Source organism: Miniopterus natalensis, chromosome 16, assembly GCF_054644295.1.
Source record: "Miniopterus natalensis isolate mMinNat1 chromosome 16, mMinNat1.hap1, whole genome shotgun sequence".
Taxonomy (NCBI): Eukaryota; Metazoa; Chordata; class Mammalia; order Chiroptera; family Miniopteridae; genus Miniopterus; species Miniopterus natalensis.
The window spans coordinates 38,876,112-38,891,903 of NC_142096.1; the positions used below are offsets into that span (position 1 = coordinate 38,876,112).

At 56.0% G+C, this 15,792-nt stretch overlaps 1 protein-coding gene across 1 annotated transcript; it reads right to left on the reverse strand.

The window, feature by feature from the left end:
* Nucleotides 1-5,221: 5,221 nt before the first annotated feature.
* ST3GAL1 (ST3 beta-galactoside alpha-2,3-sialyltransferase 1) lies at nucleotides 5,222-15,787 on the reverse strand. Its single transcript, XM_016216094.2, has 6 exons — nucleotides 15,192-15,787; nucleotides 13,997-14,193; nucleotides 12,464-12,643; nucleotides 11,181-11,226; nucleotides 9,729-9,848; nucleotides 5,222-7,932 (listed from the first exon to the last, which is right to left on the reverse strand). The coding sequence occupies exons 1-6, from the start codon at nucleotides 15,498-15,500 to the stop codon at nucleotides 7,759-7,761; spliced, it is 1,026 nt and encodes a 341-aa protein (XP_016071580.2). The 5' UTR covers nucleotides 15,501-15,787; the 3' UTR covers nucleotides 5,222-7,758.
* Nucleotides 15,788-15,792: the final 5 nt, after the last annotated feature.

The window sequence follows — 15,792 nt, forward strand, 5'->3', positions numbered from 1 at the left end:
TGTCCACTGGTCTATCATATTTGGGGGAATATCTATTCAAACCCTTTGCCAGTTTTTAAATTGAGTTGAAAGAGTTCTTTATATAGTCTGGAAACTATATATTATAAACTATATCTAAATTATGTACCTAGACTCGGGTATATAATTTGGAAACATTTTCTCCTATTTTGTAGATTTTTTAAAAGAATTTATTTTTAATACCAGTTATATTTTTAATGTTATCTATTAGTAGCTTTAGCATTTCCTCATCTCCCTTCCTCCCTCCTTTCTTTCTTCCTCCCTTTCTTTCCCCTTCCTTCTTTCCTTCTTTCCTTCTTTCCTTCTTTCCTTCTTTCTTTCCTCCCTCCCTCCCTCCCTCCCTCCCTCCCTCCCTCCCTCCCTCCCTCCCTCCCTCCCTCCCTCCCTCCCTCCCTCCCTTCCCTCCACTTCTTTCCTATCTATCTTTCTTTCTTGGCCCCTCCCTACCAGACTTGCCAATTTAATTGTGAAGTTTCTCCAAAGACCCTCCTAACCCTACCCTTCCTGTCCCACTCTTACTGTCCTGTGAGCACTAGAGGTGGCTCCAGGAAGCCCAAGTCACCACATGGAAGGACCATGTTTGAGAACCCATTAGACTCAGACACAGTAGGAAACCAAGCTTTGTGATCTGTTCTAAATCACTGGGATGTGGGCTTATTTGTTACTGCAGCATTAGCCTGTCCCATCCTGACTGAAGGAATCAGACCTGCTCTTCAGTCCTCCTGATCTCTATGGAATGTGTAGCCCAGGCAAATAATTTACAGCCTGAGTCTCAGGTATTCCATGACGACGGAACACCCATCTCAATCATGGGGCTGTTGTGAGAATTAAATGAGAAAATGCATGATAAATGCCTGGCACAGAAAAGACTCAGAAAGTGGTGCCTGCCTTCTTTTTTTCAAATATACTCTGGCATTTAATACCCATTTTACAGTTAAGAAACTAAGGCTCCAAGAAGTTAGGTTTTCCCTATCGGTCAAGGAGAAGGGGTGGGAGTCAGAAGCCAGTGAAATTCCAAAGTCTGGGGCCAGCTGTGCTGTGCAACAACATACACCACGTAAAGCTTTTCGGACGGTCCACTTGCTTGGGGTTCTGACATTTTCCACTTGGTTCAGACTTTTCTCTTGACCCAATTTCTTGGCCCATTGGCAAATATCTCCATCTCCTTATCTGGGTGGTGTTGGACATGATAGCACCTAATGCTAAGCCTTCTCAAGTTCTGACCTTATACATGTGTGTGTGTTTTCTCACGATTTTCAAACCCTTTCTGGGTCCCAACCAAACTTCGAGTGGACAGAAATTAAGTGGCTGAAGGTGAGTCCATTGCGCCCTCTGGTGGCCACCATCAGTAGGAGGCCTGGTCTGCGCTCAGCCAACGTCGGAAGGAACATTTTGGCAGCTCTGGGCTCTGTCATGATGAAACAGCCCGTGGGGGCTCACCTCCAAAGTGCTTGGGTTTGGAGCAAAGCTGAGAATCCAGTGTCCCCAAGCCCTTGAGGGGAACAGGGGTTTGTAACTGTACCCAGCACTCCTGAACACAGCACCTTGCTTTTGAAGTCCTGGCTACACCCCTTCCTCCCTGGTGAGTTATTTCACCCCCTGAGGCTCGGTTTCTTCATCAAATTCTCCTGTAGCAGGAATAGTGCCTCTTTCCAGAATTGTTGCAGGACTAAGAGTACAGAGCAAAATATTCAGTCCAAATGGGTGGAGTGCAAAAGGGAGCCATGGCCATTATGGATAATCTCCACCTTTACATGGTGTTGCCACTGGCCACCTGTCCCCTCAATTAGTCTGCGACCTTCTGACAGCAGAGACATTGGCTCACCCGTCTCCGTGTCCTCAGCCCCCAGTGGCCCTCGGTATGTATTGTGCAATGAAATGTGTGTGTACATCAAGTATGTGAGTTTTCACACAATCCCATGAGGCAGACAAACCAGGAATCATCACTCCCCCTTCACGGAGAAAGTCCACAGCCGGGGGCTGTGGGTGCTCGGGGTCCAACCAAGCCCTCTCCTTGGGGAACTCAGAAAGGGTAGGGATCCTCTGGCAATTCACAAATCTCCAACAACTATACCTCCCTGTTTGGGACAAAGGCTCGGGAAAGCCAGTCCCACTGCTATAAAACACGGAGGGGAAGGAGTTCTCGGAGTTCGTGGGGGCGACGGGAAGTTGAACCTGGACATCTGTTGGTCTGAAGGTGCCTTCAGGACATTCAACTTTGCAGCTATAGGTTCTACATGAGCTCCCCCCTTCCCAAAGGCATCAAAAAAGGGTGTTCTGAATTGACTGATAGCAACCACGACCCTGTGTGCCAGGGCCTGTGCCAGGTGTGTGGCTCCTGGCCCTGAAAACAAGCAGACTCCCTGCCTGACTTCTGAGATGTACCTGGGGCAGGCGCCACAAAATCCAGGGTGAGGGCCGTGTTTCTGTGGGCACCCACTGATGTTCCTGGACTTCATGCTCTCCTCCCCCCATCACCCCATTTTTCTTAGCTGCATATTCCATCTGCCTGGAGTACTATAGTACTTAGCCTTCCCCTGCCAAGGGTACCCAGCACCTTGCTGCCTACTTTCCCTCTTTCCTGGCAGACTCTGTAAATTGAGTAAATGTGTTTACAACCAACTTGCAGCCTCATCCTGGCGACTTTAGTGTCCTGTGGAGCTCACAGACAGCACATGCCTTCCCAGGCCTTGGGTGTCTACTCGCCCTCACTTCCTCCCTCCACCTTCTCTCCATCACCTGGAACAACCCCATCTTGAAGGCCATTCATTCGGACACCTTGTGCCCGCAGCTTTCCAGCCCGGAGCAGCTCCTGTAAATGTCCTGCGTCCTGACATCCGTAGGAGTCCTCTCCGCTCTGCGGTCTCCCACCAGCAGCTCCTGCCTCCCTCCTTCCAGCAGCTTCCGTCACCTTGTGCCCCCCACTGCGGCCCATCCCTTCCTGGGCTCTTCATCTCCTCGCTGCCGTCTCCCTCCCTCCCTGAAGACCCCACCTCCCCGCCCTGCACCCAGACCGCAGCTGAGCAAAGGCACCCCACCGCGCAGATGGAGCACCTCTAAATTCATCAGCTCCAACCCTAGCCAGGCCCTCCACAGCAAACACTCCGAGCACTGGCAGGGGTCTCCTGGGCCTTCGGAGATGCTTTTCTTCTTGACCTCATTCCATTCTGGCAGCTGGTGCTGTGGCCCCATTTCACAGAGAAGACAGCTGAGGTTCAGAGAGGTTAGCTGGCTCCCACAGTCGCGCAGGGAGCGGTGCAGCTCTCCCCCCGGGCGCTCAGTAGCGGGGACAGTAGCCCGGGGGCACTGGGGGGGCCCTCCCCGTGCGTCCTTTTGGAACTGAGGATGCCTCCCGGGTGGAACCGGAGGGGCAGCACAGGGCTCGGCCCTCCAAGAACCAGGACTCACACACCCAAACGATAAAATAGCTCTTTAATTCACTTCGATTCGGGTCATTGGAAATGTTCAACAATAAATAAAACAGCCAAGGCCAAGGAAGGCGGCTCGCTCACTTCACCCAAAACGCATCCAGATGAGCGAGCGCCCGGCTGCAAAGCAGAAGCGGGTGGCGGGGGAGGAAAAGTGAACGTTAATAAGACACTAGCAACCAACCAAAGGGGCTGCCAGGGACAAAGGAAAAGAGAAAAGTGCTCGGGAGACTTTGGCTTCGTGACTTCGGTGGCCGGCTAAGGCGACTGGGCCCCAGGCTTATCCTGCGGGGCTGGGCTCCAGCGCGGGCCGGGTTAGAGCAGGTGGCTGCTCGGGGCCCTGGGCGGGGGCCACAAATGGCAGACCCGCACTGGCAACGTGAGTCCAGAGGGGCATCAGGAGGGTGGAAGCAGGCGGGCTGCCTGTAGGAAGCACAGTGCTCTTGTGTAGAAAGAAATGGCTAATACCCTGATGCTGGTAAGAGGCGCTCTGCCCGTCTCTGCTGCTCCCCCGGCCCCCTTCTTTCCCTTGCACAGGTGTCACGTAGCACCCCAGGGTCAGGGAGCTGGTGTGTACATGGCAAACAAGAGGGAAGCTGGCTCTAACTCAATGCTTGTCGGGCCAGGCGCCGAGGAGGACGGCCAGCTGGTGGCGTGGCACGTCGGCTGCAGCCCAGATGTCTGTGCCGGACACGATGACAGTGAACTCTTGGGAGGGAGAGGACAGTGCTCATTCCGGATGGCATGTGGCCGGCGTCCAGTGATCTTAAGCTGGACAGTGGTCACTCAGGGCTTGGGCTGAGTGATGAGGCAGGTACGTTTGGAGAGGTTAGGTGACTCTTCTGTTCTCATTTTGTGTTCAGGCTGCCTTGAGGAGCCCGGTTAAAGCCAACGTCACAGGTCTAAACCTTCTGATCTATTCCACCTGTGCCCGGAGGCTGTTCCTGCGAGGCCACACAGAGACAGATGCTGTCGGGCCCCTGACCCACCCCCGCCTGGCTTTCCTATGCATGTCCTACCTACTTTCTTCTGTCTCTGTCTCGTCTCTCGCACTAAGCCCAGCCCCTGTGGCTTGCGGGACACCTGCCGAAGCAGCAGTGAAAACTGTCTCCTCTGCCCTGTATGCTCCAGGCACCAGAGGCTACAAACCCACCTTCCTCCCCAGCAGGTGGGTGAGGGCAGGGGTCCAGTGATGTCTACAGGTGTCAGTTTAACGGCAGGTGGCTCCTGCTCCTGGCTCACTGGGGGGACCTGGAGGCTGGGATGTTGCTGGCATCTCTGTCCCTCATCAGCCTGGCCTTTTCCGCCTCAGGCTCAGCACTGTTTGCTGCAGGGACATCTGTTCCCTGCCTGGGGCTGGGGCTGGTCTCCGAGGAGCTCTCTGCCTACAGGGTGGATGAGCCCTGAGCTGGGATCCAGGGGCCCTAGGGAGTCCAACCGTGTGTGGTGGACACGCCAGAGCCTCCCTGCATGGCTGCTTCTCATTCTCCTGCCCATGGCACTGCCAACTGCCTTAGGAGAAACACTGGTCCCATTCTCAGCCACTCTTACCCACCAAGTGGGTCCCCTTGGCCTAAACCAATCAGTGCATTTAACCCCGGCCATATGATTGGCGTTTATTTTGGTTAAGTCTCCTTTGCTAAGCCAGTAAGATGCAAAGAGATGTCTGCTGGGGCGGTGGGAGTGCACAAAGTTGTCCCTTCTACGGAAGGGATGGCACCGAGAAGGCAGGAACCCAGATTGCCACAGCCCCTGTGGGCAGCCCGAGGGGCAGCCCGAGGAGCAGCCCGGAGGCCGAGGCAGAGCGGCCAGCAGCCACACCCAGGGACAGTGCTCTGAGGTGCCCGATGGACCTGGCTGGGGAGTCCACCTCTGGATGCTCTAAACGTGGAGTTGATCATGTACTGTTTTTGCTCAAAATGTTTGATATGCGCTGTCATAATTAGTTCACTTTTGCAAGTCACATTCCTTCTCCGAGCCTTGCTTTTCTCATCTATAAAATGGGAGAGCCTGATTCCAAGGGTTGAAAGAAATCTCACAGCTTGAACAGCTTTGTGGGATGGAGGGAGATGGGCCAGGGGCCAGGTAGCCAACTGAGGTAGCAGGCAGCTCAGCTGCGGACATGTCCTCCCTTTGGGAACCTGCTCTGACTCAGCAAAGCCCAAAGAAGTAGGTGGCTTGTTCCGAATGTGACATGCCTGGACAGACTCTGCTTGCAGGAGAGGGGGAGGGCTCAGGAGCCAGTCTACACTGCTCTGTCCCAGTGACCATTTTTCTTAAGGTTTGTCTCTGGGATGGATCAGTGGCCCCCAGACGCTTGCTGATTTTGCTGAGTTCCTCCATCTCCCGTCTGTGCTGCGGGGGTTCCAACCGTGAGAGTTCAACCTCACAGTGATTTACGAGCCTTTATCAGTCAAGGGGGTCTTAGATTTGGGAAGATTTTAAAGCTGGAACAGGTTTGTTGTTTTTTAAAATGTTTTCTGGATTCTCAATCTTTGAGAATCTATTAAGAGCTATGGAACCTCCCCCAGGAAAATGCTCCCAGGTACAAACTTGGCAAAAATGTGGCATGCAATTTTGGGGGACTCTGGTGAACTGCCTGACACCATCGGTGGCCCTGAGCTCCCACAATTCCTCCCTCCCCATTTGCAGGGGGAGACACTGAGGCCAGGAGAGCAGGGCTAGCCAGAGCACTGCAGGGAGCAGAGGACGTGAGTCCCTGGCTTCTGAGACGGGCATCCTTCATACGCCACCAGGGAGGAACCTGTCACACCTCCTCAGGTAGCAGCGGCCTCTGGGGGAATGCCCTCAACGGGAATAATGGTTTTTCTGATGAAGTGTCAGTAACTGGATGGAGCCAACGACCACTGTCCCTTGCTTGAACCCCACTTCTCACTGGCCCCAGGGAAGCTCCGCTGGGTGTGGGAGATTCCTGGCCTGAGACTGAATCCAAGTTCACAATGAGAAAAGGAAGGTGGGATTGGGAGAGGAGATGCAGGACATGCCACAAACCCATTAACCCGATGCCCCAGGATTTGCCCACAAGCAAGCCCCGAACCCTCAGCACCTCCAACCCCGAGCCTGAGAATTCCCACAGACCTTGCTGTAAACCCCCACTCCCCAGCTGCCAGGCAGAGCAGGGAACCAGCAGAATTAAAACCCCGGGACCAGCAATAGAGCCAGAAAGGGCACAGGATGTCAGTTGAATTCAACAACAACAAAATCAATAAATAATCAGGAAGATCAACGAGAAAGAAAGAGTGGGGGAGGGAATGAGGTATGGCCTCCCCACTTGGGTGGCGACATTCCGAGGACAGACCCCACCCGGGTCACCACGCAGGTGGCCAGCAGCAACCGGGCCCAGGGCGTGGGGCGCAGGGAGTGCTGGCTGGCGGGAGCCTCTCGGGCGCTTGGGGGGGTCCCGGTGCCAAGTCAACAGCCTTGACGGTCCGCGGCTGGCCTGCCTCCGGGAGGCAGTGAGCATCACCTGAGCTTCGTTTCGACGCAGGGGCTGGCTCAGGAAAGCGGGAAAGATGTTCCCGCTGAGAACACGGGGGCGGTGCAGGGTCTTCTTTCCGGAGTCGGGGAGTTGCTTCATTTCAGCCAGTGCATGCCTTCCTCCCCCAAATACAAAGGCACATGGAAGTGGTGGGACCTGCTCTCAGCCATAACTTGAATGACAAAGATTGATTACTCAAGAGAGCATCCGCTGGAGTCAAAAACAGCCGGCCAAGTGTGAAGACCTTCAGGGTGGGGAGCCTCTCCTGGCCACCAGAATGAATTTGGGTAACAAGGGGGCCTTGGGGATATCACATGCGAGTAAGGTGCGTGTCATCCCCATGCCGACGTGGCCCACGTGGTTCTTTCCCGGACGCCGTCCTCACTCAGAAACATCCCAGTGAGAATCAGAGTTTGGGAGTCAGCCCTGGGCCCACTGGCAGAGGGCAGTCTCTGCCCATCCTCCCTGGAAAACTGTCCTTTCTTTTAAAACAAGGGAGTCTTCACTATCTGTCCCCCATCTTCTGAAGCCGGGTTTGGAGAATGGATTTCTCCCACGTCTCCACCTTTTCCCAGCTCTGGGACAGTATTGAGGGGTCCCCCCACCCAAGAAGGTTCTGAGACTTACTCTGCAGCCCGGTGACACTGCTGAGTAGGTGCTGTCAAATGTTGGGGCACAAGAAGCTGCAAAGGGCACCTGGCACACCCGAGGCTAGCCCTGGGAGCCCCAGAATGGAATGGAGCGGCTCCGTGAGAAGCTGGGGGTGGCGTGAGAGGCATGCTCTGGTGTGCCTGTCCTCAACCCTTCCCAGCGTCATCTCCCCTTGAATATCCGGATTTTGCTGATGGACGCCAAGATGGACGTCACGTTGGACTCGAAGTCTCCATTGTGCACCCTGGTCTTGCGGAAAGCTCCCGCCAAAGGGTTGTTTTCCCAGTAATGGTGCCAATTCCCATTGCTGTCTGCTCCGAAGCCATACAAGTCCACCTGAGGAGGCCAAGCAGAGATGAGAACTGGACAGCAGGGTGGCAGCTAGGACCTCTAAGGAAGGAGCCTGCAGGTATCCCCGGAATCTGCAAACACTGGCTCCAAGGATCACAAAACCTTTCTCTAGGTTCCCGGAACTCCCAGGGGCTTGGTGTCACAAAAGTGAGTTAAGTAAAAGTCAAGTTCAGTGTCAGAAGGCACAGTGGGAGGTGACTGCATGTGGGTGGCCCTGAGGGTGCAGGGTCTCACCTACGGGGCAGGACAACCTCTTCTCCAAGACTTGAGGAGCTAGGGGAGAGGATCACGGAGCAGAGTGGGGACCAGGCTGCCCCATACTCAGCTCGGCCACTCCCCGGGGGACCCTGCAAGTGCCACATCCCTTCTCTGAGCCTCACTCTCCTCATTGGGAAAATGGGGCCAAGAGTAACATCTCTAACGAGGCAGGTGGTCCTTTTCTTCCCTTCGGCTGACATCCATCGGGTCCAGGAGCCCTGGCCGGTGGGTGGGGCCTTTCTGACACGTGGCCCATGCTTACTGAGCGCTCATCCTGAGCCAAGCACCTCACTACCTGTGCGTGAGTTCAGACCTTCATCAGGGCCCCCGGGGTGGGTGCTGGGGGACGAGGGAAGCAGGGCAAGCGCCAGCTGAGTGGCCCAGGAGGGGGTAACGACAGGGCTCTGACAGCCCAGAGGAGGGAGGGGCCATGACTGAAGAAGTCAGAGAGAGCGCATCTGAGCAGGTGACATTGGGGTTGGGTCTTGGGAAATGAGTAGAAGATGTCAGGAGGGGACGTGGGGAGGGGCTCCCAGGGAGAGAAACACTTTCTGGGCTACAGCATGGATGACAGCTTTGAGGGGTGGGGACAGACTGGGGGCAGGAGACAGCTCTGTGGCCAGGGCAGCCTTTTTAGTCCATGCCAGTGTGGACATGGGCCGGCCCAGAGCAGGAGGGAAGAGATGGGAGTAGCATTGCTGAGCAGAGCCCCACGGGTCTGTGACCAGCTGGCTGGAGGGGGTAGGGGGGTGGGAGTGGGGGTGGGGCAGATATGCTTCTGGGAGAGGCACCCAGGTTTCTGGCTAAAGAGACAGGGGTGGTGACAGACAAGCGAGGCAGGGATGATGGACATGCTTGGCAACGCTTCCACCCCTTCCTGGGTTTCCAACCATGAGCTAAGCAGGCTGGGGGTGGGGACAGGCTGTACGTGACAAGAAGGGACATCTCAGGGTCCTGCCTGAACCCAAGGCCAGGGAGAAAGTGAGGGGCACTGTGGCCCCTCCGTTCTTCTGCCCAGGGTGGCAGGGAACAGCCCAGATCATCCATGGAAACCCGGGGCCGCCTGGCAGATGTCGAGGGAAGTCCATGATGGGGACTCACGCTTCCCAAGGCCTCTGGTTGCCAACCTTGGGGGACAGGTTCCCACTCTCAGAAATTCTGGTAGAAGCGGGCCTGGGGTGGGTTCTGGGTGCCGGGACTGAGCTCCGACTCAGAACAGCACTTCACACAGATCTCCTACGACAATCGCTCCTTTGTTTTGCCCCCAAACCCGCACTTTCACCGGCTGGTCCTGCCCCGTCTGGGGAGCTCACAGGAGGAGCCAGCGCTCACCCCTGAAGGCATTCTCACGGGCCTCTGCCCCTCAAAGCCCCGCAGGGGAGGCACCGCCAGGCCCGCTGGGGCCTGGGGTCAGGATCAAGGTCAGCTTGACCACAGATGCTCTCTCCGCCACCCTTGGGAGCAGGGAATGAGAAGCCCTGGTCCCCGGCGCGGCTGGCGGGCACAGGCGAGGGGGTGCCTACCTCGTCACAGATGTGCAGGGACAAGATGACTGAGAGGATGCCGGTGGATGGGTACCGTCCATGGCGCTGCAGCCAGCTGTCGAAGACGTACTTGATGAAGGCCGGGTGGTATATCAGGATCTGCAGGAGGGGAGCACACGGCCCTTAGATGTTTGGGGAAGGATACCACCACCCATAGGTGTCACACACTATTGTGGCCACCAGAGAGACAGACATGGTAGGGGCGAATGCCCCAGCACTCACGGGGTCTGAATTCGAGTGGGAAAAGACACAGTAACCCAAATCATGAGGCTACAGAAGATGCTAGAAAAGAGCTATGGGCTGTGGAGAGAAACAAAGCCAAGAAAGACAATGAAGCCCCGAGGGGAGGCTTGCTGAGCAGGTGACATCTCACAACAATCAAACGAGGCCCAGGAGGAGGGAGACGGTGAGGCTACAGGAGGAGGTTCCAGGAAACAGCATGAGGGAGGGACAAGGACACCTGTCGCACTGCAGAAAACCCACGCACTGAGCCGTGCGGACCACCTGGTCTGGGCCCGAATGGCCCCAGTCCCTAAAATGACCCTATGTGCTAGCTTTCCCTCTTCTCCGGTTACAGATGAGAAAACCAAGGCTCAGAGAGGCTTAGCAACATGGTCACTGCCACACAGCCAGTGGTGGCCGAGCTGGGGGTGTCCTGGTATCAGGCGTGGCCTTGGTCCCCCCCCCCCAGGGCCCAGGGGCTCCCTGCAGCCCAGGAAGCCTAAAGCACCATCCCCCACCCCGGGAGAGGTGTAGAAGGGGGACTGTGCTCCTCTCCTGTGACCTCTGCAGCTCTAGCCTGGCCTCAAGCTACCCCCTGTCTGGGAGGTCCTCCCTGCCACCAGCTCCACCCTACAGTCACGTGTGTCTTCTTCCCTGCAGTAGTGGACCCCACAACTGGCAGGTGCTGGAGGCAGGGGAGGACTTCAGTTCTGGCATCGTCACAAACTAGCTGTGGGTCTCTGGGCACGTTGCCTGACCTCTCTGACCCTGATCTTGCCATTTAAATAAGAGCGAGCATGAAAGGACCAGTGTGGTGGCCACTGCCTCCGTCCTTCTGCCCTCTGCCCAAGTCTTGGCCAACCCCACACTGGGAGAAGATGGTGTGGTCCGGCTTTGAGAAGCTCACACCGTAGTTCTCAAACTGCAGCCTCATGGGCACCCCTGGAGGCCTCCTAAAAATCTAGGTAGGTCTGGGGTGGGCCTGAAGGTCTGCATCTATGACAATCTCCCAGGTGATGCTGCTGGCCCGGGGTCCCCAGGTGGAGAAACTTGCCCAGGGTTGGTCCCTCCAGCAGGGACCTCCACCAGCCCAGCGCCCAGGGGCTCCCTGCAGCCAGATGCTGGCAGAAGACAGGATGCTCTCTCTCCAGGGAGAGCCTTACAGATGAGCCTAAGCTCAGGGGTCAAAGGGCCTGAGCCGCCACTCACCTGATCCTTCTTCACTTTGATCTTCCTGGGGACAGGAACGTAGGTGCTGGGGGAGAAAGAGCACATGGGCAACGTGGGGAGAAGCCCGGCTGCCTGGAGGCAGCTCTGGGGGTGACAGGGAGGGGAGCAGGCCAGGCTGAGTGGGGACGCACAGAGCCTCCCTGCCACAGCCCTGCAGTGGCCCACGATAGACACCAGAGGGCGATCTTGGCTCATTCGAGGGCCATCTGGGGTTTCAGGCGCCTTCTCCCAGAAAGGTTAAGAAGGGGGACTTGGTCCAAGCCCCCCACACAGCCTGAAAGAGCACCTGCCCCCACTGTTGGGGTGCTGGCTGGTGAGGCCCACACTGCCTCCTTTTTATCTGCAAGGGCCTAGGTGCCTCCAAGATGAAGGTCACCTGGCTTCACTTGGCATCTAACTCTGGGACCAGGTGGAGTTTCCCCTGCGGAGCCAGCTTCCCTCACTGCCCTTCTCCTGAGAGCACAGCGCCCCCTCCCGTGTCCTGCACCCCAGTCCTCTCTGGGCCTCACACAGGAAGCTTTGCCATGTGGACATTGAAGCCACTTCTCTTGGGGAACAGTAGGGACTTTGGGAGCGGACCAGGTGGGAGCCTGGCTGTGTGTGGAATCTGGCCTTGGTGCGCTGCCCAGCCAAGCTCAGGGCCCGCCAGGCAGAGGGAGGTGTGATAATGACTGTTGTGACAATTCAGTCAGGCAGCACATGCCCGGTGCCAAGCGCAGTGTCCAGAAGATGTGAGCTCCCCAGTCTCAAGGCAGCACACGATGGATGACTCATGCCCAGCTGACGTGCTCAGCACCCCATCTTCCCACCTGCCCCCACCCCATCCAGGGACAGTTTTAGTTTGAGATGCAGATGGTTGTCACACCCAGGAGCACTGCAGAGGTGAGGGGTCAGAGCTAAGGTGTGCTGAGCCCTTTCCAGCGGGTCCCTTCCCCGGGAGGACCAGGGTTTCTGGGAAGCACACCGTGGTGGTCCCCTTGGAGGTCATGAAGGGGAAAAGGTGGAAGGCCAGGGTGTGTTAAGAGTGATGGGAGGTGAGGGTCAGGGAGAGGGGAGAGTCAGAGGTGGCCTGTGGGCTGTGGGGCTGGTGCATCCCAGGAGGAAGTGTGCGGAGGGAGGCATTTGAGGGAAAGGAACAGCATGAGCCAGGCTGTGGTGCAGGGAATATCATGGTGGGGCGCCAGGAGGCACCCACATGGCGAGGAGGAGCAGTGAGGCGCCAGGCAAGGGACCCTCTGTCCAGATGCCCCAAGGGAACTTACTGGGAGATGGTGCCCGTGGTGGTGGCGCTGACCACCCACTCCAGGTCGAGGGTCTTGAAGGGGACCAGGATCATGCTGACGTTCTCGGCCAGCTCCCTGAAACTCTCGGGGTACAGGAGGTGGTGGGTGGTCTTGCTCCCCACATCAGCCTCAAACCCCTCAGTCGGGGCTTTGTTCATCCTGGGAGAAGGGAGAGAACATTCGTCGTATCACTTGGTCACCGATTCCAGGGATCCGCTGTGACCTCGGGCCAGTGCCCTCCTTCTGCCAGCTCCCTCATCTGTAAAATGGAGACAGTTAACACACAGCTCAAAAGAGTTGTGTTTGTTTTCTTTTTTATGATCTCAAGTAAGCCTAACTATTGCTGCCATTGACGAGCTACTAAGAGCAAGGCACTGCCGTGGCCAAGTGACACGCCTCATTAAACTGTAATGATAACCGTGTCCAGCAGGTGTTTTATGGTCAAAGACATCTGAACACAAAGGATCTGTCCCAGGACACGGAGCTACCAAGTGGCAGCCTCAAGTGGGTCTGTCTGACCCTGAACCTGACTCCGTCCCCCTCACCGTGGACATCCCCGCTGAACCAGGTGTATGCTGAGGCTCTGAGAGGCCAGGTGAGTGGTCTAAGGATGCAAAGCCAGAGATCACAGAAACGGGAAAATTCCAGCAGGCGCCTGGGGATCGCCAGCCCCAGGAAGATTCCAGCAGGCACCTGGGGATCGCCAGCCCCGGGAAGATTCCAGCAGGCGCCTGGGGATCGCCAGCCCCGGGAAGATTCCAGCAGGCACCTGGGGATCGCCAGCCCACCGCTGCTTATGCTTCTCGTTCTCAGGCACCAGTTCCTCTGGGTCGAATGAATGGAGGTTACAAGAAACCCAGAGAGACATGGGGCATCTTCCTGGAATGTGTTTCACTTAGTGACAGGGAAATATATTTTACATTAAAAGCATATCGTTATATTATGACCTAGATTGCAAAATGGAATAATTTTTTTTAATCTTCACCCCAGGATATTTTTTCCATTGCTTTTCAGAGAGAGTGGGAGAGAGAGAGAGACATCGATGTGAGGGAGACACAGCAACTAGTTGCCTACCGCATGAGCCCCAACCAGGGCCAGGGATCGAGCCTGTAACCGAGGTACATTCCTTTGGCTAGAATTGTACCTGGGACCCTTCATTTCCAGGCTGACGCTCTAACCACTGAGCCAAACCAGCCAGGGCTAAAATGGGACAAATTTTAAAGATTCAAAGGGTCTTCAAAGTCATCTTGCCATCTTAACAGAGCTCTTGGCGCCAACCTCCTGGCCCACTGCATCCAGAGAGGCACTGTGAGTCTGTCTCCATCTTATAGTGCACAAATGGGGAAACTGAGGCTCAGAGGGTGCAGCAAGGGGCCTGTGTTCCCCAGATAAGTCTGAACACACCAGGGCTAGGACCTTGACCTCCTGGCCCAGAGCCAAGGTGCCTCCTTCAGCATCTGGGGGTGCTGGGGAGCAGCAAGGTGGGCCTGGGGTGAGGGTCCGAGCACTCACCTCAGCACAAAGTCGTGGCTATCTATCTGAGGCCCATACTGGGACTCTCTCAGGTTGCCCGAGTTGCCCACAACAGCACAGCGCCTGCAGCTCACTGACTTTTTTGCCAGCAGTGGATCCGCATTGCCAGGCACAACTTGGAACAGCTCCTTGATGGTGTCGTTCAAGTTACTGGGCTCTTTCTCCCGCTGCAGCTTCTGGGGGTGGAGGGCAGAAGGAGGCAGGTCAGCCTGGCTGTGCTGCCTCTGGCGGGGGGGGGGAGACGGGGGGGGTGTTCTGCCATGTGTCCAGACAGATTAATAGATTTAAAAATGAGGACTATACATACAATGGAATATCATTCAGTCATAAAACAGAAGGAAATTCTGATACATGCTACAGCAAAAGTGGACCTTGACAACATGCTTAGTGCAACAAGCCAGACACAGGACAAATACCCGGCGATTGAACTTATGTGAGCTTCCTGGAGGAGGCAAATGCACAGACAGAGAGTAGAATGGTGGTTGCCAGGGGGAGGGGGAGGGGAGTTGGGTGCAGAGTGTGGGGGGCGATGAAAACGTGCTGGGTGTAGACAGTGGAGATTGTTCCCTGGCACTGTGAATGTATTGAAATGCCACTGAAATGTACACTTATAAACAGTTAAGATGATAAACATTATTTCATAACAATAGAAGAAAAACAATAGTCCAGGATTAAATGCCTGCTTCTGATAAGATCTCTGGGGGCAGTTCCAAGCTCCTGAATGGTAACTGCCCAAGACCTCACCACCTTGGTGATCCCGACTCAGTCAGGCTGGGCCGGGCCCCACATCCTGCGTGTCCAACAGGCTCCCAGGCCATGGGGCTGCCGCTGCTGGTGTGGTGATCACTCTCTGAAAACCCCTGGGGTAGTGGCCACAGGCAAGCTTCCCTGCAGGAACCTCCTCAAGGTCCCCACCAGGAAGAACTCCTGTGTACCCCAGCATTGCTAAGTGCTCAGGACCAGAGTGTCCTCACAGAAGCCTCTGCTCGGATTTATATATAGTAGATCCTCAATGAGTAGCTCTTGAATGAATGAATGAATGAATGAATGAATGAATGAATGAATGAACGACCAATACTGTGATTCCTGCAAAGCACCAGGCGGGTCTCAGGTGCGTACCCAGGTGCCAGGGTCCCCACTCACGCCCAGACCCACACTCAGCCCGAGCTCTCACCAGCCACCAGAGGTAGGTGTCTTTGTCCAAGACCGCATTCTGCAGCGTGAGCAGAGGCTGCATGGACAGGTTGAACCTCTGGTCGAACCAGGGCGAGACCCTCTGCTGGCTGATGCAGGTGTCGCAGCTGCAGGGCCGGGGAGAGTAGGCCACCAGCTTCTTGAAGTTCTCCGAGAGCGCGATGACTATCTGCTTGGGGAACCAGGCGGTGGTGGCCACGGTGTGGTAGTTCAGGAGGAAGGAGGTGAGGAAGACGAAGAGAACGAGGAGGGTGAGTAGTTTGAGGACCCTCTTCCTGGTGGCCACCATTTCTGCCTTCCCGATGGGGCGTCCCAGCGATGGGCTGGAGGAAGTCACACCTAACGGAGGAGGGACGGAGGAAGAACACTCCCGAAGGGAATCACAAGGCAAGGTGGGGATTCCCAGGGGGGCCTCAAGGCTTGCAACGGCCAACTTCACTTCTCCTTGGCGATGGTCACCCCGGGGCACCGGACATCACCCCGTGACACTCGAAGGCTACGTGGACCATTCGGAGTGGGATGACTCTTCTTGCATAAAATCTGTCGCTTGCAGAAATAAAGCAGCCTGCTTCGTCAGCAGC

What these genes read in the sequence shown, in the direction of transcription:
- ST3GAL1 (XM_016216094.2), bottom strand. Translation starts at nt 15,500, where the DNA reads ATGGTGGCCACCAGGAAGAGGGTCCTCAAACTACTCACCCTCCTCGTT. An exon ending in AGCCACGACTTTGTGCTGAG is followed by an intron (nt 12,644 to 13,996) that starts GTGAGTGCTCGG and finishes CCCTTCTCCCAG; the next exon opens with GATGAACAAAGCCCCGACTG. An exon ending in ACCACGGGCACCATCTCCCA is followed by an intron (nt 11,227 to 12,463) that starts GTAAGTTCCCTT and finishes TTTCTCCCCCAG; the next exon opens with CACCTACGTTCCTGTCCCCA.